At 34.0% G+C, this 24917-nt stretch overlaps 3 protein-coding genes across 3 annotated transcripts; 2 read left to right on the forward strand and 1 right to left on the reverse strand.

The window, feature by feature from the left end:
- The first annotated feature begins 130 nt into the window (after window positions 1-130).
- On the forward strand, window positions 131-16149 carry LOC130626197 (uncharacterized). Its single transcript, XM_057441303.1, has 8 exons — window positions 131-549; window positions 5999-6119; window positions 8553-8610; window positions 11175-11374; window positions 11728-11759; window positions 14876-14915; window positions 15064-15187; window positions 15581-16149. The coding sequence occupies exons 3-8, from the start codon at window positions 8574-8576 to the stop codon at window positions 15772-15774; spliced, it is 627 nt and encodes a 208-aa protein (XP_057297286.1). The 5' UTR covers window positions 131-549; window positions 5999-6119; window positions 8553-8573; the 3' UTR covers window positions 15775-16149.
- LOC130625058 (uncharacterized) lies at window positions 1104-1484 on the reverse strand. The gene has a single exon (XM_057440140.1). The coding sequence runs from the start codon at window positions 1482-1484 to the stop codon at window positions 1104-1106; it is 381 nt and encodes a 126-aa protein (XP_057296123.1).
- A 48-nt stretch (window positions 16150-16197) lies between the features above and the next one.
- LOC130626199 (mitochondrial S-adenosylmethionine carrier protein-like) lies at window positions 16198-21814 on the forward strand. Its single transcript, XM_057441304.1, has 9 exons — window positions 16198-16833; window positions 17500-17656; window positions 18594-18697; window positions 19221-19325; window positions 19745-19792; window positions 20218-20262; window positions 20786-20920; window positions 21080-21150; window positions 21338-21814. Exons 1-9 carry the CDS (start codon window positions 16780-16782, stop codon window positions 21435-21437), a joined length of 819 nt encoding a protein of 272 aa, XP_057297287.1. The 5' UTR covers window positions 16198-16779; the 3' UTR covers window positions 21438-21814.
- Window positions 21815-24917: the final 3103 nt, after the last annotated feature.

Here is a 24917-nt window from a genome sequence, read left to right on the forward strand (position 1 = left end):
TTGCATGTAGCTTTCTCTATAAGATGATGAGTCAAAAAGCATTTATTAAAAGAATGGTTGACATGTAAATTACCCTTGAAGTTTTAAAAACAGACAGTATCCAAATAATATATTTTTTTGAAATTCTAGATCTATAAAGAAATCATTTTATTTAAATTTAAATCAGTATGCCTGTAAACCTTCAGCTCTATTAGGCTTTATTGAATTTTATTTTGGTTTTGTTATAGTCCATATTTAAAGTCTTATGGTATGCCTTATTTTAGAGCAAAGCTTAAGTATTATATAATTGACAACATTGTGGTAGTACGTTATTTATTTATTTACATGTTTATTATTTGTAAAAACCTGCAGTATATCATTAACCAAGCAAGTATTTGTTAGTAGTCGGTATGTACCATAAAATAGATCTTTTCTTGTACATTTTTTTAGAAGAAGAGTACCAATTTTGTTTTGGTTCCTAGAAAGTTGCTGAAAAAATGTTTTATGCATTATGGAGACATTCAATGAAAATCACATTGGTTAACACCAAGCTTTTTTTTTTGAGGGGAAGTAAGTTGTAAGTTTTTTTTTACTTACTTCCTTACACTGTGACACTCTTCGTTACCCTCATAGAAGGGGGAAAGGAGGTTGTGGAAGAAATAAATTCGGAAACTAGGAATATATATATATATATAAAAGACTAACCTGTAGGTTATCTCGGCAATAGTTCTTTCCGTGTATAACGCAACGCTAAATTATTGTGATTGATTCAACTCAACAGTATGGAACACCACTTTTACTAAACAGAACGAATTACCAATGATACGGGTTCAACACAATTAAAACCCCACTACCAAGTGATTCTTATTAGTAATCGCCTAGATAGAAGATCAACAATCTCCCTCTATTTTCTTTCTGTTTGGCGTTCATTTGATTATTCGAATGTGAGAGGAATTTATGGTTAAGTCTTGGTTAAGTCATCACTACATGTATCTCTCTTTCTTCGTGTGATAACTTGTGCGGAATTTAAACATAAAAATTCTAAAAGGTAAAAACTCAAAAAAAAATTTAATTTTCGAACACAATATTCAAATTTTCATAACTCAACATTTAATTGGTCACTATTATTCTTCATGACCACTCTGTAGCACATCCATTAAGAGTGTGCTATTTGCTCCTTGTTTTGTTAATACATCTGCTAACTGATGTTTGGTAGAAATCCACTTCAATTCAATTTCTTTCTGATTGATACTCTGTCTAAGGGAAGCCATATCAACCCTTACCCGTTTGTCTTCCAAAGACTTTGTTGAATGGGCAGCTTCGAACAATGATTTGTTATCTGTATGACATAAGATGCCTTCTAGATTAGTATTCAACACTTTATTTATCACATTCTTCACCCATATGCATGTATCAATACCATTAACAAGAGCTAGTGTCTCAGCAACAAGGGTGCTACGCGCAACTCTCTTAATCTTCTTAGATTGCCATGTGATAGGTGCCATAAGATTCTCAACACCTTTTAGGAAAATGAAAATTCCACTTTAAGAGCTGCCATCTTGAAGGTTCCCAAATAAAGCATCAGAATATAAGATCAGTTGTAATGGAAGCTTAAGTTTCCAAAATTTCAAGGAAATGTTGGGATCTAATTTCAACTTCTTTACCACTTTGTTTGCTCTCATGACATCATCAACTACTGCACAGTTTAGTTTTGTGCTTAGCTGGCATACATCAAATTAAATGTCAGGCCTTGATTGTGATGACATCCAGTTTAGTTGCCCACATATGCATCGGAACTTTGATTGTTCTTCATGTGATAGTTGTCTATGTCTGTCTATTGTGTTTTGCATCTTGAGCAGTTCCATACCTGCCACATAGTTCATTTGGTCATAGTTAATAGAACCATTTGATTGTTGTATATTGACACCAACAAATTTGAAAATAGAGTAATCTTCAGATCCAATGAGAAAAGTTTCTCTGATAGGCGAAATGACCTTCACTTGAAAATTATAGGATCCTCCTCATAGAAAATCATCAACATGTATTACAATCAGTCCTTGGCAGCAGTCATCTTAAAACCAATAAATTAATGCTTCATCAAAAAAAGACATTCTCAACCCTAAGCCGATTAGCTCTTCCTTCACACGTAGATACCAAGCTCTTGAAGTATCAGCAAGGCTGTATACAACTTTATTTAGTTTCCAAAAAACTCCTGTTGTATTTGCTTCCTTTGGGGGCTTTATGATAACCTCTCTGTCAATCTGGTTGCCTTGAAGAAATGCTGTCTTGACATCTAAGGTGTGACATTCCCAATTGTAGGTTAGTAACATCGTAAGTACAATGCGAAGACTTTCTTTAGAAAAAGTTGGAGAGTCCTTAGTCAGTTTTTGACCTCTTCTTCTACAAACCTCTTATGACCAAACGAGCTTTAACTGTTTTATATCCCTCTATATTCTTAGTTGTGACCACCCATCTTGTGGATATTACAGATTGACCCTCATCTTCTATGGTGGAAAAAACTTTGTTGTCCTCCCAATTGGCTAATTCTTTATACATTGCATTTAGTACCTCATCTGTAACAGTTGCTTGAGTCGATAATAGTACTTCTTCAGTTTCGTTTGTCTCAACAACAGGTTGCCAGTCACTCACACATTTCTTGAAATCTAATCAATTTATTTCACCTGTGTCTTCATTTTGGACATTTAAACAGCTACCATACTGTCTGCCTTCTTTTCCTTTTCTGCTCACTTTTCCTGCTTTGCTGTGGACTAATCCCTTGTCCATTCACTGTCGGGTGTTAGTTTGTAAATGATTTTTGTCTTCAACTTTGGTATTCCTGGGTCTGTTGACGAATTGCTAACATTTTGATTGGTTGTGATTTCATTTGTTGATATCTTGTATGTTGTTGTTTCATTCATTGAGGCACGGTCTGATGTTGTTTCTTTTGTTGTTTGTTGTTTGTAAATTTGTTGTTTTCTCATTTTCTGGGTCTTCTGTATTGTTACTGTCAAAATCATCTGCACCAACATATTCACCAAAAACATCATCGCGTTGAAGTGGAATGCAATTGTTCACTTATGTAGTTGTCACTTCAGTACTCCTTTCCGTGTCTTGTGAAGGTTTTTGTGAATGCAAAACTTGGTCAAACTTCTGCAAGCGACACATGTGTACTCTAACATAACTTCCACCATGTTTTACAAGGACTTGCTTATTCTCCTGTCCAATTACAGTGCCTGGTCCATGCCATTTTTCACTGTCTTTTCTCTTATAGAAAACTCTATCTCCATTGATATATCGCTCATCATTGTAACGCTGAACATTATGCCTCGATGCTCTTCATTGCTGCTATAAAGGCTTTTCGTGATGCATGCATTACAGCAAGGTTATGGGCCACGGTTTTACTTGAAACTGTGTCATTCATAGCTGGCAAATGATCAGTGAGGATGCAGGGATAGTCGTGATTTTTACCATAAGCAAGTTGATTTGGTGAAAATCCCTTGTTGTTTGATAAAGAATTCTTTGCACTTATAGCCCAGAATAGTGCCCGATTGTTTGTACATTTTGTGTCTTCAATAATTTTTTTCAGCATTTCCTTAATCATACCATTGTGTCGTTCACATAGTCCATTTAACGAAGGACTTTCAGCTGCAGTTGTTGAAAACTCTGTGTTAAACTGCTCACACATTTCTTCATACACTTTGTTAACAAATTCTCCACCATTATCAGCTAGAAACTTCCTTGGTTGACCAAATCGGGCTAACCAAATTTCAAAAATAATATCTGTTATTACATCTTTGTCTTTCGTCTTTGTCAATTTTGCGGATGAAAATCTGGTAAAAACATTTATGATATGGATAAACCATAATAATTGCGAAAGTTGCACAAGATCTACAGGCACGCACTGGTTAAATTCTGATGACATTGGTAAGCCAACAATAGGGCGCGGTCTTGGTTTTCTGTATTTGATGCACACTTCACATAAGTTTGATACTTCATCGATGATTTTCATAACTTCAATTCGGTCATTTAAGAAGGAATTAGATGCTTTGATGAGAGATTTTAATTTTTCAGCACTTGGTTGACAAAATTGACGATGAAGTTTGATAATCTTACTTTTTCTTGATTTTGTACTTGCACAAACAAAGACAACGTGGGGAAACAAGTGGTCATGTCTCTTTCCATCCATCTCTATTATGTTGTTGTTCAAAGGTATGCAATAGTGACCTGTAATGGTAAATTTTAAGGGATGGTTTTCTCCGAACATTGTAACCGAATCGTTGCTAAAATCTAAAACTGCCTCTGCTTTTTTCATGGCAGCTTGACTCAGTAACAAAGGAATTTCGTTTGGGACAAGTATTACAGGTAAGAACATTCTTTTCATAGAACAAACTGCTTCACTCCAAATCTAAATCTTATTTGGCTGGGATGCTCTTCGGGCAATCTATCATTTTAAAGATTATCAATAAAACATTGATACCAAGTATTACCACAAACGGTCTTTGTGCAACTAATGTCTAAAACTGCACATGACAGGGTTTCACCGACCAGAGATTGCATTTCATCTTCTCTGATTCTTGCAAAAAAAAGTAACCTTAGAATGACTATCATCTTTTCTAACATCCTCAGGTTCTTGGTGATATTTAGTAATATTTAGTAAAACTGCTACTTTTGTCTTCTATAAGACTTTCTAATATTCTTCTTCCTCAGTAATCTTTTGTTCTGATAGTCTATAATCTTTTTGATGGATTCCAACAGCTTCTCTTGCTTTCTAATATTCTTCCTTGCTCAATAATACTTTCATCCAATACTCATATGCAATCTTTCTTGTATAACCCAACACCTTCTTGGCTATATTTACGGGGTCAGTGATATTGTCTTACTTTTTGTTCTATATGACAATAAATACATGTTAACACCTGGTTCTCATAAGAGTGTGGACAGTTTGAAGACCAGTGATTATAGATCAGCAAATATTGCATCTTGATGGACTTCCAGATTGATCGGGTGGATTCATCCTTCTATTATTTGGTATTATTTTTTTTTTCCTGCATATCTCTGATTTGAAGCAGCTGCAGTTTTTCCTCTTCTAAACCTTGAGCGATGATACCCCCCTCTTTGAGTGAAGTAATTTTGCTCAATTATATCTGCACTTGCCTGAAGAACTGGTTCTATCTTTCTTTAGTATTTGTTCCTTATGAAGCCACAGTATCCCCAAATATTTTCTTTAACTGCCGTAACATTGCATCATACCATAATTCATTTAAAGTTGCTCTTGCTAACTGTTGCTGCTCTGGTGTAAGGTTGGCACTTTGTAGAACTCTATACGCCAACACTTCATCAGGAAGTACTATATGATGTCCTGGGATCTTATGGTATAACCGTTCAAACTCTATAAGATAGTCATTCATACTCATCTCAGGCGGTCGTTTAAATCTTTAAAAGGTTTTATAAGCTAGGTAAGCAGTTTGATTCTCATCTTTTAAATATATCTTGTCCAATCTGTCAGTAATGGCTTTTACTCCGGTTGCTGCACTTATCTCTCCAATGTCTAATTCTAGAACTGATTCTTTAGCTTTTCCCTTTAAGCCCATGAATATAGCTGGTCCTTGTTTTTCTGCCTTTATTTCTGTCAGTGCTTGCCATATTTGCACTTCTTTTTTCCAATCTTTGTAACTCGTCTCTTTGTCTAATGATGGTGGGGGGACCCAACTTTTTGACATTTCACTTTTATTCCTCTGCTACCATTGTAAACTAGGAATATATATATATATATAAAAGACTAACCTGTAGGTTATCTCGGCAATAGTTCTTTCTGTGTATAACGCAACGCTAAATTAGTGTGATTGATTTAACTCAACACAATGGAACACCACTTTTACTAAACACAACGAATTACCAATGATACTGGTTCAACACAATTAAAAAACCCACCACCAAGTTATTCTTATTAGTAATCGCCTAGATAGAAGATCAACAAGTATGTACCATAAAATTGATCTTTTCTTGTACATTTTTTTAGATGAAGAGTACCAATTTTGTTCTGGTTCCTAAAAAGTTGCTGAAAAAGTTTTTTATGCATTATGCAGATATTCAATGAAAATCACATTGGTTAACACCAAGCTTTTTTTTTTTGAGGGGAGGTAAGTTGTAAGTTGTTTTTTTTACTTGCTTCCTTACACTGTGACACTCTTTGTTACCCTAATAGAAGGGGGAGAGGAGGTTGTGAAAGAAAGAAGTTTTATAACTTAAAAGTTTCTTATACCATTGACTACAAGGGAAGTTACTAGCAGTAGCAGTGCTGGTCGTTTTCTGAAGGGGTCTAATAAGGGTTAGTAGCAGCTCACCTCAAAAAATCTTAGGCTGGAATGAAAATGTCCAGGGTGGAAAGAATGAAAAATTATTTATGCACCAGAGTGTTTCAACAACGTCTATCCTACATAAATTTTTGTTCAGTCGAGTAGAAACCAGGCCATAATAAGGTAGCGATTCTTTATGAAGTCATTGACTTAAGTTTCATATTTACTCTAACTTGAGATTTAATATAGTTACATCACATAGAGTAAATAGCCTATGCTAGTAGAAACCAGGTATTGTGGGATTTCTGGGTAATTGATATATTTTTGTTAAGCCGCAAAAAATAACAAATTTACTCATGTAATCTTAAAAAGTAAAAGGACACGAATGTTAGAATTTGTATATAAACTTTATTTTAGCTTTATGTAATGTTAAATACACAAAAAGACGATAAGAGTTTTAGTTGCTGCAGTGTTATTACAATCATGTTTTGTTTTAGTGTAATGTAAACAAAGTTTAGTGCTTCTCCCGTTGCATGTGTATGTCTTGTGTTCCAAACGTCAAGGTTTTGTTACTTTTAGATCAAACTTTCGTGTAAGAAATACGCAGTCTTGTTTTTTATGTTTTGTTATTTTTCTTGTATTCCTTTGTTGCTCTTATTTATGGTAAAATGAGACGTCATTATTTCTTTCAGTTGAACCTATACATACCTTGTGTATGCATGGGTTAGATGAGTTACTGATCTGGACAGGGATTTTTTATAAGCTTGACATTCTGTGCTGCTACATTTATTATTATTTTTCATCCCATTTATTTTGATATCATGTTTTTTTCTAAATCCTATACAATCTGTTTGGAAAAAAAATCACTTGTGTAAAAAAACTACGAAGAACATGTTTCACTTAATTGGAATATAAACCATACTCAATATTTTGTTTTAATAATACCATGATTATATATTATTAAAAAGCAATTAAAATTAAAAATTGTAAAATCTCCCTGGGGAGATGATGAGTAAAGACCACCCTTGTCAGCACAACCTTTAAAAATATTTTAACTTTTAACATTGCTAGAGGCTAGACAAGAATAAAAAAGGGCTTTCAATCAGTCAGCTTTATTTCCTATCAGTAGTCATGTTGTAGAAACTATTATATAATCTTATCTTATTAAATTACATTAAGTTATTTTTATGTTAAGGATGTATGCTTATAGAAATATAATAATTATAATATACATTATCTAACATTTCTTATGCCTTAAGTTATATTCGAGTCATGTGGTTTTGTTTTTAAAGTGTAGGATGTGATGGCTCCCACTTACTCATACTTACAACTAATAATGATAAAACAAAAAGAAAGGATAGACGAATGAACTACTATTTTGAATTTTTAATACCTTGCCAAAGAAGTATATTTTTTCGTCCATAGTCTACAATGCAATGTTAGTTATCAAGTACAGGAATATAATAATCACAATGCGTTCCCTGTTGGGTGCTTGCTTTACTTACAACACACCAACACACGGTTTAAAACAGGATCTTAAAAAAGCATAACTTTTTGTTGCTGTTCCTATATCACAGGATTAGTAGTTAGAAATTATTTTCGCAAAAGAATTTTATAACTCCCACATATTAATACCTGCTTTTGAGTTTAAAAAAATGAAATTAAGAATTATGATTCGGCTTCTATAATCCATGTAGGATGTTTAAAGAATGAGTTGTTAACACTTTTATTTTAAGTATTGTCAAGGTTAGTAATCTAGCTCTGTATCGAGGTTAGTTGTGTGTGGTTTTGGGTATGGAATCTAGGCAGAGTATGTTTGTTGGGATACGCATTGTTGGGATACGCATCTCATGTATCTCTTATGAAGTTTAGCTAAATATGTGTGTAGTTTGTGTATTTTGTAGGGAGAGATGAGAAAGAAAACTAGTTGTTTTAAGGCATTAGATAATTTATGTGCAGTAAAAAAGCTTTGACATGAATGTTTAAGGTAGTCATGATATTTCTCAGTAAATAAAGCTGATTAACCTTAAATTTGATCCAATAAATTCGCTAGATACCTTGTTAAAATAATGCACTGTATAAATCTAGAAAAAGAAAGGGGTGGATAATGATGTGTTGCCACATGAACAGCCCATGTTTTGTGAACTTAAAACTACTCAAAACTAGTTTATTATAACAAACATTTTGCTACATCAGCAAGTTTATCAACAAGTGTTCTCCTCTTGAAAATATTCTACTACAAAAATGATGATAATTTATTATAATTATTTTTTTTAGTGACAAAATAAAACAAAAACAATGAAGCTCCTTCTGGTGTTTTGCTGCATCTACTCAGGTATGCATTTTTAGTTACAACCTTTTTTGAATGTTACTGGAAACAAAAAATGACTGCAGCATTATTATAGTAGGAACAAAGTAAGGACGTGAGGAATAACTCTTTTGTTCTTGTCTCTTATTATTCACGATACAACATAGGGAATGGGTAACTAACAATAAAAACAAGCTATTTTCTGTTATTAGGTTGGTGTTCTGTATAACACGATGACTATTTTTCAAATAAGAAACTTTTTTTCCATGTTTGACTTCTTATTTAAGGAAATTTTTTTAACTTGTATTCAAATGAAGCTATTATTATATTGCAGAGACAAATTTATTTCAAACACATTTAAAAATCGAATGTTTCATTTTTCAAATTAAAACAAAAATGATTTAAACAACTACAAAATATTTTCGAAAATGAAGCAAATTTTGAATCACCAAAAATGTTGAACATTGCAGAGAAAAGTAAAAAAAATAAAAAAAACGTATAAAATTTTAGAACTAAAAACATTTTAAATTTAGACCAAAAATAGGACACCTTTAGAACATGTTTCCTATAAAAAAACATGTAATGTTACTGCAAAAAAAATGAATGGTTAAGTTGAATGTAAAAACAAAATAATATGTTCGCGTGGGGCAATTAAAGTAAATTGAAAATATTTTTATTATTATGAACTTTTAAATAAAAGAACCGTACCTGAAAAAATTGAACAGGGTAGTCTCACAATGACTTTCGTCTCACCATAGGTTTCTTTTCAGTGATATTTAAAGAACATGGAAGATGAAATTTATTTTTATTTATTTTCAAAAATGTTTTTAAAACAAAACAAAACAAACAAAAAAGCTTTAAAACTTTAGAAGTATTTTTATTCTGCGCTATATTCTAAGATTGTATTGATAAGTTATTGGCATCCTCTTTTTGGCAGTCTTTTTTAAAAGCTAAAAAAATTTTGGGGATTTTGAGAAAATTGTGAATTAAAAATTTGTTTATGCCCTTGCAATGTAATTTCAATGCGTATTTTTTGGTAAAAATTAATGTCATGGTCCTTTTGCTCTCTAATGTTTATTTTCTGCACTCTCTCCAGAGTTTTAACTTTTTTTAAAATAAAATCAGGACCTGCCCCTACATGTTAAATGTGATTTCTGAACTCTTAAAAACAACCTGCCTGCAAAGTCTAAAAATCATCAGATTCTGATTACTGTAATACACTGGTGTTAACCACACTATATAGTTACTACTAGAGCAATCTGTTGTATCTTGTAATTTGTGGAGGGAAATCAGAAAATTGTCAGGATGTGTGAAGGAAGTCTGGAAAATTCTACTTTGGTTTATACATTGTGATACGATATAAAAACTTGTAAACAGAAATATAATTTCTGCTTTAAATTTCTATCCACCCTTTTAAATTATATGATCTACAGAGTGCTTGAACGGATTGTTGATACAAACAACATTTTGTCGTTTTTCAAATATTTTTGAACAAAAAAACCATGGTCAATACTGTGCAGCTGGCGGTACGCAAAATCCTTACATTTGCACAACTGTTAAATCCAGGTGAAAAGCATTTCGCTGTTTCCAGCGCACCTACGCAACGAAATAATCCATGGCCGACGAACTAATAACGAAACCCTAAAAATGTTGAAAAAGTAGTCATGCACAGACTTTAACACAGTTTAAGCGTTTTGATCTAACTTAATTACCAAGTCTTTAGTCCACTTTAAACATCTGCAGTATTACTTGTAGGGCCAAACTTTAGCTCTTATGCCATAACACATGTTGATTAAGATAGGTCTTTTGTTAAACTGACTTTGTAGTGATGTTTTCTTTGTATAATGAACGAGAATAAAAACGGTCCACCTTGTTGAATTAATGTGTAATCAAAAAATCAGGACATTTTACTAGATTTTATTGGGTAGATTTAATAATATAGAATTTTAAAAAAATTTGTTTTGTTTTACACTTTATTGTGGTATCAGAATGCTTAGGATTTTTTTACTTCTTAAAACCTTCCAGGCATTTTTTCTTTTTTAAGGATTTCGTTTATTTTGTGATAGTCATAAGGGGTTATTAAATAATTTCGTAACACCATAATGTTCCATTTTTTACCACTCCTTGTAACGCATCAAATCTAGTACAACCAACCAACCAACCACCTTACGTAATATTTTGAATCTAAAGATCTCATCTTTTCAACTCCTGTGGTACCAAAAACCTTTGTGTTACAGATAATCAGGCAAACTAGTGCTGTAATATGAGAAAAAAAGATATAACAGGGCTATTGCTTTAGCACACAATATGACATTTTCGGTACTTTTGCACAAGTCTAAAGTTAAGAAACAAGTAACTAGAGAGACTCTCAAAGATTGGATATCATTTATAGCTGTTGTGAATTGGTATTATAAACGAAGGTCTAAGTTACGATTCCCGTAAATGAGGTATGACTTATGAAACGGGTTAGGATAGAAAATTATACAGCATTTAGCATTAATAATCTTTTATTAGTAATAATATTGGTATATTATGTGAATAAAGTGAAAATTTAAATATATCACTTTTTTCCATTGCTTGCTTTTATTTAGTCTCCAGTCAGGCTGTGTTACCATCATTTAAAAATCCAGTTAAATACACTCCTATGGATCCTGCTAAGTATGACAAAACACTCAACTCTACCAATCCACTAGGATTCACAAAAGCTTTGCTTCCTCATCCTCCAAATGATGATCGACCCAATCCTGTTATATCTCTGGAAGAATTGAATGGTAAATACATTGACTTCCGTGTAAGTACTGGTATAATGTTTTTGAATAACCGACTAGTGGCTTTGTGGTAGAGCATTTTCCTCCAACACAGAAGGTCCTGAGTTCAAACCCTGGCCAAGCTGGCGGAATCATACCAGAGACTATGAAAGTTTAACTCAATTGCACGCCTTGCATAGTTTAAATGAGAGCTTTAAATGCACTAGGACCTCTTAGCTTGGCCCATATTGCTCATTAATAACGGTGCCCTTAGGGATGAAAAGGCTATCCTGTGAAACAAATCACAAATATAAAATAAAATTTGTCTATCTCAGTTTGTAATATTGCAGAGCGATTTTATTGATTACTGTGTTACTGGGATGGATATTGCGTTTAGATTGAAACCGTCAACAATGGAGATTCTATATGGTAAGTTTATTATTGTTTTACTGGTGTATCATATTAACCTGCAACACAACTGGTAAAGCTGATTAAAAAAGTAGGGTAAATTTAAAAAAAAATGCTAAGACTAAGATTTCTACAAATATATTTACCTTTTTACTTGAACTTGTTTTGTTAGATAGATACGTTTTCAGACTTTTTATTGCAGCAAGGTAGATAGACAGGTCAAAGATATCAGGACTGTTGTGGAAAATTATTACTGACTGTGCAGATATTTGCTCCACGCTATGACCTTATGCTTGAAGAAAAAGAAGGAAAAATCCAGTTTTACATCATCTAGTTTGGTAACAATAAGCTTGTAATAACAGCTGTAGGCGTAATACACATTTGGTTTGGCAGACTAGCAAAGTAAGGTGAATAATTGGGATTCACAGAATAACTGTACCAGTCTGGTGGTGTTTTTCCAGAGGTTGCATACGGAAATAATGCACAGGTAGTTAAGAGTAATACTGAAGCTAATTACATGAAGTTTATATTGTAAGACATCCAATTTGTTCTCTTCGTGAAATGTTTAGTTAATAAAGTTGTGGTCTATAAAGGTTGACTTCGCTTCTTGGAGATAAATATGAAATATAAATTTACTGATGGTATGTGAGAAGAAATACACAATCTGATTTAGAGGGCCTATTTCATTTTTAACAGAGGTAGTTACGTAATTGATTCTTGATCTATTCTGATAGGGAAAGTAAATTAATTATTTGAAATGAAGAGAGGCGGAGATGATATGAAATTTTAGTGTTCTGGAATTGTTTATTTGGAATCATTATACTGATGATAATTAATGCCTGAATCCTCACATGAACTCTCACATGAACTCTCACATGAACTCTCACATGAACTCTCACATGAACTCTCACTTAAACTCTCACATGAACTCTCACTTGAACTCTCACATAAATTCTAACAAAGCACGCGTTCTCCAGTGCATGTTTTGTCAACCAGTCAAATGGAAGTAGGTTGTCTTATGACGTCAGGTATGTGTGTGGTGCTTGATTATCCAATATTTGTCAAGATATTAAAATTGCCACACATTTTGTCGTAGGCTCATTAAGAAATGAAACTGCCAACCTGCACGATATTTTGTGAAGGAAAGTCCAACAATTCAACTTCCTGTTTTTCAACACTCTGAAGAGTTGTTTTGTTAAACCTGTATGCACTAGACTTGTGCTCCATCTGTGTTGTTTTGTGTAGTTTTAAAAGAGGATAAGTAGTGGATCACGTAGTAAAGATTGGTAAATAAGAAGGAGCGTCTTGTGTAATTGGATTAATTGTTGTCTAACAATCTTGCACGTCACAGTAATTACAAGAGAGAGATAAGCCGTTGTTAACGTTTGTGAAAACACGGAAATTGTAGAAAGAAAAAAACTATCAAATGGATATGCACTGGAAATACTCTTCACTTTTGCAGTCACCTGTGCAATGTGAGGTTGTCAAAGAAGACATTTTAAAGGCAGTAGTTGTAACCTCTCAGAATTATTGATATTATTCATGAGAGTTTAATTCATGACAGTCTGGATGACGAAACAAACCACCAACCAGCAACGATTTAGTGATGGCATTGCATGTGTTGGACTGTTTATGAATTAACAGAAAGAGTGTTTGTTTTTTCAACATCTAACGTGATACGTTGTCAGAATTTTTATTATACCGTTTTTGATTCAAAAAATTCTGTAAAGGATGGCGTTGATGTAAATTCTAAAGGGCAACTTTATATCTTTACTTTACAGACACTGGGTTTGTTTATTAGCAAACATGTGGCTACTGCTGTATTGCTTTGATATTCTTCTGAGAATACAAACATTCTGACCAGACTGGTCATTATCCTTATTCCTCTATTAACTTGTAATCCCAGTCTGATATTCTTACAAAAAAAACGTGTAGTGTTGTCTCTTCTTTATTTATTTATTAGTTTATTTTCTTTTCTCGTAACTGCCATCAGAAATATGGCAAAAAAAGTTCTTGTATAACCTTGTTGGATAGTTATAATACTGCAAAACAAGGCTATTTACCATTTTACTGACTGGTAGCCTTGTGGTAGAGCGCTCGCTTCCAGTGCGGTAGGTCTTAATTCAAACCTTGGACGAGTCATGCAAGAGACTATAAAAGTGTGAATCTATCCTTCCTGCTTAGCGATTAACATAATAATAGGATTGATATCTAAGGCGGTTGTCTAGTTAGCGATTGCTGTGCTTGAACGACTTTTATACCTCTAATGATAGCTTAAAACGCACTAGGACACCCTTCACAGGACCCTCATTGATAGCTGTGTTAATAGTAACTAAAGAGGCTATCCTGGATAAAAAAATTCAATAATAATAATAATAATAAACGAAAAAGTCAATTTAGTTTGCACGTCATGAAAGTTGCATCTCACGTATTCGCTATACTATCTAAAAGTTGTAGGCTTGTTTCTCACTGTAAATATAGTGTGTCTAAGCGGACTGATCCACTGTTCATAATCCATGCTCTACATATGCATCTCTGTCGGAGGCTGCATAAAATGTTCCAATCAGAGAACAAGTGGGGTTGATAACCTTCAGGTGGTATACTTTAATGATAAATGTTATAGACCTGTTACCAAATTTTATCATAATTATTGAATTAAGTTTCCTTGTTTTTTAACCAAAAGTTGTCATTCCATTGATAAACTTTCATCATTTAATCTAATATAATCTTAATGACTGTAATCTAAGGCTGTTTTATACTAATACTGTTGTGGTTGTTCTGGTATTTTCATATACAAACCACGATTGATTTTTAATAGTAACATCCAAGCTAACCGCGATGGTATAAACTCCTTTAACACCGTCGTGGGATTTATTCAGTCTAGGAACTTGTAGTGTTACACCAGCACAGACTAAAAAAAGTGTTATGTGTTGTGACAAAATTCAATGCCAGACTAGAGGCGTTACATCAACCCTTTGTATTTCTCTGTTGAAAAGTGAGTTTCGATGAGGTAGGGGTAAATGTTAGGACAAACAAATAATTTATATATTAACAAAAGTAGGTAAATATTTTGTGAATAAGTATAGTAGCATTTATAAAGTTATTTCAATATGCGAGACCTTTCTTCATTTTTATAGCGCCAAGGATGATGACACTGGACCAGCAATGTGTAATATGGTATATTTCATATTTCCTTTGTTTGTTTGTTAGTTTGTTTGTTTGTAGGTACAAGGCCTAACAAACCTTACGTTAACCATGTAACTCAAATTCATGAACATACAAAGGTCTACGCCACCTTATTGTACAGAAATGAATTTTGTTTCAGGGCCAAGTTCAAGAGTGTTATGCACCTTCAAAAGAAAATTTAAACTTTGAGTTTTACTGTGCAGATAGTTGTGTATCGAGTGATGTCTGGTTTTACTATCGTGTTGTTGTCAGTCCTGAAGGAGGTATGATTTCATTTGCTTGTTTATTCGTTCGTTCGTTTCTTTGTTTTATCGCTGTACTTTGTATTTTTTTAGTTTATATTTTTTGTTTGTTTGTTTGTTTGTTGTTTAAATACTTAATTTAAACGCTTTACTTTGTAATTTCTTAGTTTTTATTTTGTGTTTGTTTGTATGTTTGTTTGCGTCGATGTTTTGTAATACTGTAACATTAAAAATGTTTTATTTTGTTGCAATCATGACAAGCAATAACACAAGGTCAAGTGAGTCAGTAACTAGAAAAAATTTGGAAGACAATACAAATATGTTATGGTACCCCTAATCATTTCATATCTATTTTAAATTAAATTCATGTTGTCAACTTATAAGCAAAACGAATTGTATTTCTTAATTCTTCAGCTGATGATCAATGGTGTGCTAACCAGGTTGAAGAATTCCCATCCTATTTGCAAGAAGAGCCAGGTACACTCCCAAAAAGAGGTAAAGTAACACCAGCACCTCCGAAGAAGAAATATGACAATGTCGCTGTTGGCGTTATTCCTACAATGTTGTTAATTTGTTCGGCCATGTTGTCAATCTTTGTGTTGTTTTAATGTTCATGCATTTTTTTTTCGAATGTGGATTTATTTTTAACCCTGTGTGAAGGGTTTAAAATTGTCAATTAATAATGTTTTCACAATGACGGTATATATATATATACATATATATATATATACAGCTAAGACAAACTAATTTTCGCAAATATCAAAATATGCGAGTTATCAAAACTTCGTATTGCGTTTATTACTGTACATAAATTGAACAAAGTTTTTCGCCAGTTGGTCCATGATTTGCGAAATGAGAACGTTTGGTTGTTAAGCACATTTATATATTATTAAATATTTCTATGCATTGTAATTTATTTTGATAGTACACACATTATTTCCATGTAGAATTTTCGTGATTTGTTAATAAACGACATATACATAGTTTTGGATAATTTTTTCGCTCGATACATTCGGGGGGGGGGGGGGGGGGGGCAGAGTTGATTTAGAAATATTATGGTGGTGGTTGTGCTCGAGGTTGTGGAAGAGTTAAGATTCAGGTGTTGGTGTTGGTGACAGGCTACTGGTGGGGAGGTGGGTGGAGGCAGAGTGGAGATGTTAGTGCTAGTGAAGGAAGAGTTGAGGTGATGGTAGGAGCAGTGGGGTTGGTGAGTTAAGGGGTTTGAGATTAGTTAGACTTGTACTGGTGGTGGCGGTGGCTTAGGTAAGTTGGTGTTGTTGGTGTTGGCTAATTTAGGAGTGTGATGGATGTGGTGATGGTGGTAGTTGTGGTGGTGATGGTAGACTGTCCGAATGCTGTTGGCGGTCAATCTGAGATGATGGTAGTGGTGGTTGTATTTCAAAAATACATTTCTGTCTGAGCTACGTCAGTCTAGAAATGCTTCATTACTGTTGCGTTTAAGTTTAGCGATATTTGACCATATCTTTTAGTCGTTGAGTTTTCAACCATATGTATGTTCTTTTTTTCTTTATGTTCTTTCTTATTTATGTAGTTATTTTAACTTATATGTATTATATATATTATTGTACTAAAAAGTAACTTCGAAACAATCCATGGACAATAAGAAGTCAACTCACCATGAAACATCTGTTCGGACATCACTCATAGTAAGTCCGATTGTGTTTATAGTTTGTTTGTTTTTGTTTTCTTTGTATGTAAGACCCTGTCTACACGGATTTCATTTTAATGCGGGACATATTTTTTTATGCCTTTTAAGTCCCCGGGGGTGAGTGGGGGGTTATTGGGATGCAGGAAATGACGGAAGACGAAATGAAATATAGGAAGGAGTAAATACCAAATAAATTTTTAAACATAATATCTATTTTTGAATTGAAAATTTAAAGTTAAGTTAATATAAGTTTAACTTAGACTAAATATAACTGAAGATAAATATAATTTAACAACTAATCTTCTGTGGTGTGAAAAAAGGCCCGCCAGTTGCATTCTTAATAGCCAATCAAATAATTCAAGAAGACACTTCACTCTGATGTAGAATATGTATCAACTAATAATATTGAGGTTTTATCACTGCTATCATTTATTATATTTATATTTATTTAAATTTTTTTGAGGGGAGGAAGGTAAATAACGTTTTGATTATTTCAATAGGACAGCGTTTTAGAAGGGGCTAAATAAAAGGTGGAGTTAAAAATAGAAATTACGGTGTTCACATGTGGTGTGTATCCGTGGAAGAAAGTTGAAAATTTATTCGCAACGTGTGTGTCAATAATAATTTTTCGCCATTGTTTGGTAATGAAATTGTATTCTTTTAGGCCGGCAGTACTGCGGGTATTTTTACAGATATTGCTTTGTATCCGGTGGATACAATAAAAACGCGTTTACAATCGAGTGAAGGTTTTATCAAAGCTGGAGGATTTAGAGGTGTCTACAAGGGAATTACGTCTGCAGCCATCGGCTCCGCTCCCGCTGGTAGGGTTTATCTTCAGTATTTTTATATTTTTCGTTACATTGTGTTCATTGTCCTGCCTGAATGTCTTTAAAACAAGTGTTTATTTTAAACTTGAGCAACTGTGGTACAATAGGGACCGGTACGGTTATATTGGAAACATTTGTTGTACAACGAGCACCGATACGGTTATATTGGAAACATTTGTTGTACAACGAGCACCGGTACGGTTATATTGGAAACATTTGTTGTACAACGAGGTGAAGTAAGAAATGCTACACAACAAACATCGTAGGGATAAGCTCGGTTTCTAACAAAATCCATAATTGTTGTGCAACTATTGTAGACATAGAAAAAATTATATCTCTATAACATTGATAGTGCAACATCTCTTGTTTTGTTTTTGTTACACCTTTGCCAACAAAATATAGATTGGTGAAAACCAAGCTATAGAGTATATATAAAATCTTCACAACAGTTTATACAAATTCCGCACTTTATGCTATCAGGCGTCTGTGACTAACTAAAGACACAAACCACCGACTCATGTCTTCCTTTGTTTAAGGACTCTGTTCTATTAAACTTTTTTTTAAAAGAACGTCTAAATTTGGAGATATGTTTGTTTTTAAGTAAATTGAAGCTAAAATTGGTCTTAAGTTCTTATTTGAACAATTTCTACATACATATAAAAAATGTCAAATTGAGCTTTTGTAAAGCTATTTACAGCTTCTATTTTCTTTACATAGACTCTGCAGAGAGAAATGCTAATTCTCATTATTTGCGATTTACGAGATGGAAAATTTTCTAAGCTTGATAATTTGATCGAGCATGTAAATATTGACTATATATCAGCCTATATGTTCTTATAAATGGGTTCAAAAGAAGAAAAAGGGTACATCATGCGATCATGTCATCATGTCAACATGTGAAAGTTTTAACCATTACACTTCTTTGATTTAGGTGCGTCATTTTTCTTTGCGTATGAAATTTGTAAAAACAAGACTCGACCTTACATACATTCGCCTCTGGGATTAAATATTGCAAGTGCTTGTACGGCTGAAGTGGTAAGTGTTAAATGTTATCATACGGACTTTTAAAAGTTATACAATTTACCTTTATCTTTTTGTATTCTCGGATACATTATCACCAAAACTTGTTGGGCCTAAATTTTGTTGGTCTAATAATTAGGGGGCCAAATATTTGTTACCTACCCAAACTTTCATACAGCACATGGTTGTGGTTGACCTATGTTTCTTCTCTGACCTCAACGACCTGATTATAGCTAAGTTTTCTCGGCATTGTTTTTATTATTACTTGCCCTAACTTACGTCGTCTCAATTTTTTTCACTTAGATGATGATAAGGTATGAAATCCAACTGTACCCTTGCAATAATATACCTAACTAGTCGTCAACCCGTGGAAAATTCCGCGGGGTCACCGTCCTTTTTATATTGCATTTCGTGTTTCCGTAACGGAAATTAAACAGACAGACGACGGTTATTATTATAAAGACGTATACTGTAAATGGATTTTAACTTCTTTGAATAAAGTAATTTATATAGTCAATTTTTTTTCTATGTTGTGTAGTTCTCCATCTCTGTGCGTATTCCATTCGAAGTCGTGAAGCAGAACGCACAAGCAGTATCAAAGTTTAACAGTCGGACAGCTTTTCTACATATTTTAAAAACAGAGGTAAGTTAGTTTATATGTACCACAGAAGAATTTCATCGATCTAGTTTATACTTACTTATTGTCGCGCACGTAGCTAGATTGTCCTTAAGTATTTATGTGTTTACTGTCACAAAACTGGCGTAAACACATTTTACCCTGGTATTTTTACCAGGTCAGAAATTAGTTATGTTTGTTAGGGCAAGGAAAACTGTCCTCTCGAAACGTTGAGGGGGAATAGGTCTCCGAAATAAACCACGTGAGGAAAGAACAATAGCAGTTTACCAATCAAAAAGTGCGACCAGTGGCAATAATTTCGTTTTCGGCCCAGCTTTATTCTTCTCCCCTTTGCTCGTTGGATTACCCGATGTTGCTTGTGAGAAAAAGAACGTTGCGTCTCCTGACTACTATCCTACGATAAATTTAGTTGGCTAAATTTTTAGGGTATTCCCGGATTGTATCGTGGATATGTTAGCATGATCTTTCGAGATGTAAGTTTTTTTATTTGTTTGTTTACTTTTTGCCAAATGGTAGCAAAAATAAATAGAATATACACTAAATACTTTTTTACGGTACTTTTTTACAACTTTTGGCTGCGCAATAACATTTTGTCGCGGGTGATAAATTTGCTTGAATGGGAAGGTATTTACACATTTGAATGTCGAAACACAAATTAACGCGATAGTAATTACCGCAAACGGGAAAATGTTGACGTATGTCGAATGTCGAAACACAAATTAACGCGATAGTGATAACGCAAATAGCAAGCTGTTCACGTTTGTCGAATGTCGCAAAGTTAGACATCGTTAGGCGCAATAAATACATTTAGTGAATTCTGCCCAGTTTTCCGAATAACTTCGCCATAACTTTTCGCAAGGTTTTATTTACACAATCATAATTGTTCATCTTTCTTTAGTTACCGTTCACACTTATACAAATACCCTTATGGGAAGCCTTGAAGGTAATGTTTATGTTGGACATATGTATACCATGTTAGGTTCCACCACAAGTGGACAACCACGAGTTTCTATTTTTCTTTTTGATGATGGACTGGTAGAAAAAAGACTCCGGTACCAATTGGTGGTCTTGCAAGGGTCGCCCAAACCATTGGCGACTTCATCTCAAAAATAAAATGGCGGCGCCTTGTCTTTGTGTTGTAAAGCAGAATGGGTAGCTAGTCAAGAATTTAACTTGTTTTGGTTTTAACAAAAACTCTTTTACCGAGTTACGTTTTTTCATACCTGACTGTGTTAATCCTTCGCAAAAATGAACTCTGACAATTAACTTGATTATATTGTCTCGCTGTCTCCAAATTTGTCCTGTAATTGGACAAACCATTCATTATTTAAGTTTTTTGCCCAAGCTCTAAAAAACGCTGACTAACACTTTACTATGACTACACTTTAAAAACTCCTATTTTTGCAGCGCTGTACATAGATAACTACATCAATATGTTTGTATTTTTGTTTTAAACATTTTTTTAGGATAAAGTATCAAAGGAAACTAATCGCCCGGTGACAGCCCTGCAATCTGGTTTATGCGGGTCTGTTGCAGGTGGCACTGCAGCTACGTTGACCACACCCTTTGATGTGGTGAAGACAAGAATAATTTTAGCTCAAGTTAGTCGTTGTTTGAAATCGCTTGTATAGAAATTCCAAAACATGTTATAATATGTTAATATGTTATAGAAATTGACGAGATTCCGTGACTTGATTGTTCAGAAGATCAAGGTGAGAAGAAGGAAGGGTAAAAAAGTTTATTGTTGTTTTGATTTTTAGGGACAAGCTGGTACCAATGCAAACCTGCTAAAGATATTTTATAATATCGCTGTTCACGAAGGCTTGAAAGGGTAAGAATAGACATTAGCAGATTTTTCGAATGTTTTTTTTGAGCTAAAATGTATATGATCTAGTAGAGTACCTTTTTAATTAGACAGGTCTGTGTTTTGATCTGTAAGTGATCACGAAGCTGATTTGAATTTCAAAACAGGTTACCATCAGTCAGCCATTATTCGAATGTGTTTTGGTTTTGTTTAGGTTATATGCAGGCGTGGTGCCTAGAGCAATTTGGATATCCGCAGGTGGTTTTATGTTCTTAGGAGCTTACGAGAAAGTAAAAATATTATTACAAAGCTAACACATGCTCCTGAAGTATATGACAATTAAGATTTGATAGTTGTATATGGAATTTTTAGTTAGACTTTATTTATACAAATTATAGTGGGATATCAAAAAAATATTAACTTCGAAAAATAACTACAATTTTTTAAGGTTTCGTTACTTGTGGGAGGATATACAAAAGAAAACATTTAACTTTTGTGATATTCAAGGGGAGAAGTAGATAAGATTTTAAGAATACCGAGAAATTTTGCTGTATTTTCGACCTGCGGAATTGATTTTCTTCATAACTAATTCTTTCCTTAACACAAAACTCTTTGTGGTTGCCCGTGCTATTTAAGTCATTTTGTTTTAAACCAATCTAATTTTAACGAATTTCCTTTTTACAAATAATTTTTACTTTCGGACAGTCTTAAGAAATTATTTATTTTACTCACTGTATTATGTGAAGTATTTATATTTTTCAAATCAAAACCTTGATTTTTTTTCTTCCTCCTCCCACCACGTATGAAAAAGCGCGTCCAAAAATCCTGAACCCTCTCTTTAAGAAGAAAAGAAATGAAAAATGGAAATATGTGTTTCTATGAGGTCAGTGTGTATACAGTTTTTTTTTTTAAATAACAAACACAAAATTTTTGCTGAAGCCCAAGTTGTTTCGCATTTTTCTCTTTTACAGATTCAAGTGTAACTTATTTCTTGTTTCTTGTTGACTTATCTGGACCATCTACTTGGAAAGGACAAATTCACCAACCTCAGTACCAGGAACTTTTGTCTCTTTTTGGACGGCGAGATGAACATGGCCATGATGTATGCTGGTCATAACTAAATCTATGGTTTTCGCAGATTCTGAATTAATGCATTCGTGTGTCGTTTATCCGGAATTTTTTATTTCATAGTCTTTGATTGTTTTCATCAGACCTGTCAATAAGCGCAATGCCGGTGAGAGTTAAAAAGCCCTGGGAACAAGGTTGCGAATTCACAAGTTTTCTTGCTTAATTAGGCTGGCGCGCCAATTAAAATTAAACTTTAGAATGGATTTTGCAAAACTTTCACGGAATTTGAAAGACTACACCAATCAAAATCAAACATGCGATGTTTTAGAATCTACCTTGATTTGAGTATGTTTTGTGCTTTTATAAGCCCTATTTTCATTTTATTTTTATTTTTTTTTTCACTTCAGCCAGACCGTTACTTACCAGTCGCTTCCTTTTTATCAAAAGATTCGAACCTCATATTTCTTATACAGCGTTGCGCAAAAAACAGCATGTATGCATTTTATCATGTGGTTTTCTTGAAATTAATTGACTGTAAACACGGGTACATCATCTTGCAAAGCTCTAACTAACTGGCGCGGGTACATCATCTTGCGGAGCGCACCTTAACTCGCGCGGGTACAACATCTTGCGGAGCGCACCCTAACTCGCGCGGGTACAACATCTTGCGGAGCGCACCCTAACTCGCGCGGGTACAACATCTTGCGGAGCGCACCCTAACTTGCGCGGGTACAACATTTCTTCAATCGCTCTCTTACTCGAATGTTCTTCAGCCTAATAGCCGCCCAGGCATATCTTGGGCGTAAAGAGGACGAGATTAAATGAATTAGTGCAATCGCTGAAAATTCCTTACATTATCGTGTTAGCACTACATAAACCTCTCTTACGTTAGATACATCACGGTAATCATAGCACTCCCCACTGTCGCTTGAATTTTTGTACAGAATAAAAAAAGCTGTCTCTAAATTGTATAAGATTGAGTAAAGTTTAGACGAGATAAAAATTAGAAATGTTTATGTTATTCATCTTAAATTTATGATTCCAAAAGAATAAGTAATACGATTAACTGTTTTTCAAACTCAATAGACATTTCTTTTTAGTTCTCTCACTTTCCCCTCTGTGATTGGCTTACCAACATTAGACGCGTACAATCATAGTTTAGCATGTAGTATAGAATTGTTTGACTTGCCTGCCGCAGAAGGACCTGCGAGCGATGACTCCCTAAAGGGCTAACAATACTAGATTTAAAGTAAGTGTGGATCTTACAGACACGTTTTTACTCGTTTATTCTCTTTTTTCTTTTTTCTTTCTCTTTTATTTCTTCGTCATTATTTAGTCAATTTATTTTACTCAATTATTATTATACTAACAATGAAGCAAACCATGGTCAAACAGCAGTCAACGCACCGTGAAACATCAGTACAAACATTGCTCATAGTACGTGTGATTTGATTTTTTTGGTCTAAAATTGCGCCGTTTTGGGTCGTGGTTTCCACCATCCATTGCTTCATTTATGAAGTATTGTTATTTCTCTAGGCTGGCGGTGGTGCAAGTATAAGCACAGAGTTTGTTTTTTTTCCCTTGGATGCGATGAAAATGCGCTTACAATCGAGTGAAGGGTTTATTAAAGCTGGAGGCTTAGAGGAGTCTACAAGGGATTAAAATTTGCGCTCATTGGCTGCGCACCCGGAGGTAGATGTCAATAATGTAATGCAGCTAGTCTAATTACAATCGTGGACAAAAATATTGAGAGGACGGCAGTTTATTACTGATTTTCCAATTATGGATAAAACAGTCAAAAAGTCAATGCTCTGCAGTCGGCAGACTGCATAGTCGCAACTTTTGCACACATGCAGGCCAGGTAGATAGCGTTGAAAAGTTGCTAGTCACATCCTTTAGTCAGGGACCACAAAGACCCCGAAATTCGTGATTATGGCCTTGCCGGCGTCAGCAACAATTAGCACATTTTTAGAATTTCAAATTTTCCAAATAACCTAGGACCCGTGACAAGTGAACTTTGAAAAGTTCAAGGTGTGTGAATCTAATACAGAAACAGCCTACGCAACTACTTGTGGTGGCGAACTTCGAAAAAAGCTGTCTTGTCCCAATATATTGTGACCACAATTGTAGATACAGCTAGTCTAATGTAATGTAGCCAGTCTTGTAATGTATCTAATCTAATGATTTCATACTACAGCCATGAATACATACTTTTGAATCTGAGGCTAAAAGAGCAGGTTTGTTAAGCCCCTTTAAGTACAGAGAAAAGAATAAGCGGCGTCAAATCGGTATGGCTTCCTCTTAAGCAGTGTTAATCAAAAAGTAGAACTTATGGTATCTTATTGGTTCAAACACAGTCTGTTCTAAGTAACGGAGGTGATAAAAGGTTGAGGCAAATAAAACTAAGAACTGGCGAAAATTTAGGCCGACTTTGCTCTGGCCTTTAAGATAATGGCTCGGTATGTTTTAATGGTACATCTATATCGCTCAATATGTTGTTTTATTTGATCAATTTTTTATTGAATTAGGGGCTGCGTTTTTCCTGTCGTATGAATTTATTTGTCGTATAAAGTTATATTCACTCTCCAATTAAATTGAATCTTTTATCTACCTGTTTAGCAGGAGTGGTAAGTTTTTGTTTTTCTGCTTTTTTGCTTGTTTTGTTTATTTATTTTTTTATTTGTTTATTTTGTTTGTTTGTTTGTTTGTTTGTTTATTGTTGTTAC

The sequence above is a fragment of the Hydractinia symbiolongicarpus genome, chromosome 14 (genome assembly GCF_029227915.1).
Source record: "Hydractinia symbiolongicarpus strain clone_291-10 chromosome 14, HSymV2.1, whole genome shotgun sequence".
NCBI lineage: Eukaryota > Metazoa > Cnidaria > Hydrozoa > Anthoathecata > Hydractiniidae > Hydractinia > Hydractinia symbiolongicarpus.

What these genes read in the sequence shown, in the direction of transcription:
- LOC130626199 (XM_057441304.1), top strand. Translation starts at nt 16,780, where the DNA reads ATGGACAATAAGAAGTCAACTCACCATGAAACATCTGTTCGGACATCA. An exon ending in TACATATTTTAAAAACAGAG is followed by an intron (nt 19,326 to 19,744) that starts GTAAGTTAGTTT and finishes CTAAATTTTTAG; the next exon opens with GGTATTCCCGGATTGTATCG. An exon ending in CCTTATGGGAAGCCTTGAAG is followed by an intron (nt 20,263 to 20,785) that starts GTAATGTTTATG and finishes ACATTTTTTTAG; the next exon opens with GATAAAGTATCAAAGGAAAC.
- LOC130626197 (XM_057441303.1), top strand. Translation starts at nt 8,574, where the DNA reads ATGAAGCTCCTTCTGGTGTTTTGCTGCATCTACTCAG. An exon ending in GACCAGCAATGTGTAATATG is followed by an intron (nt 14,916 to 15,063) that starts GTATATTTCATA and finishes ATTTTGTTTCAG; the next exon opens with GGCCAAGTTCAAGAGTGTTA. An exon ending in TGTTGTCAGTCCTGAAGGAG is followed by an intron (nt 15,188 to 15,580) that starts GTATGATTTCAT and finishes TTAATTCTTCAG; the next exon opens with CTGATGATCAATGGTGTGCT.
- LOC130625058 (XM_057440140.1), bottom strand. Translation starts at nt 1,484, where the DNA reads ATGGCACCTATCACATGGCAATCTAAGAAGATTAAGAGAGTTGCGCGT.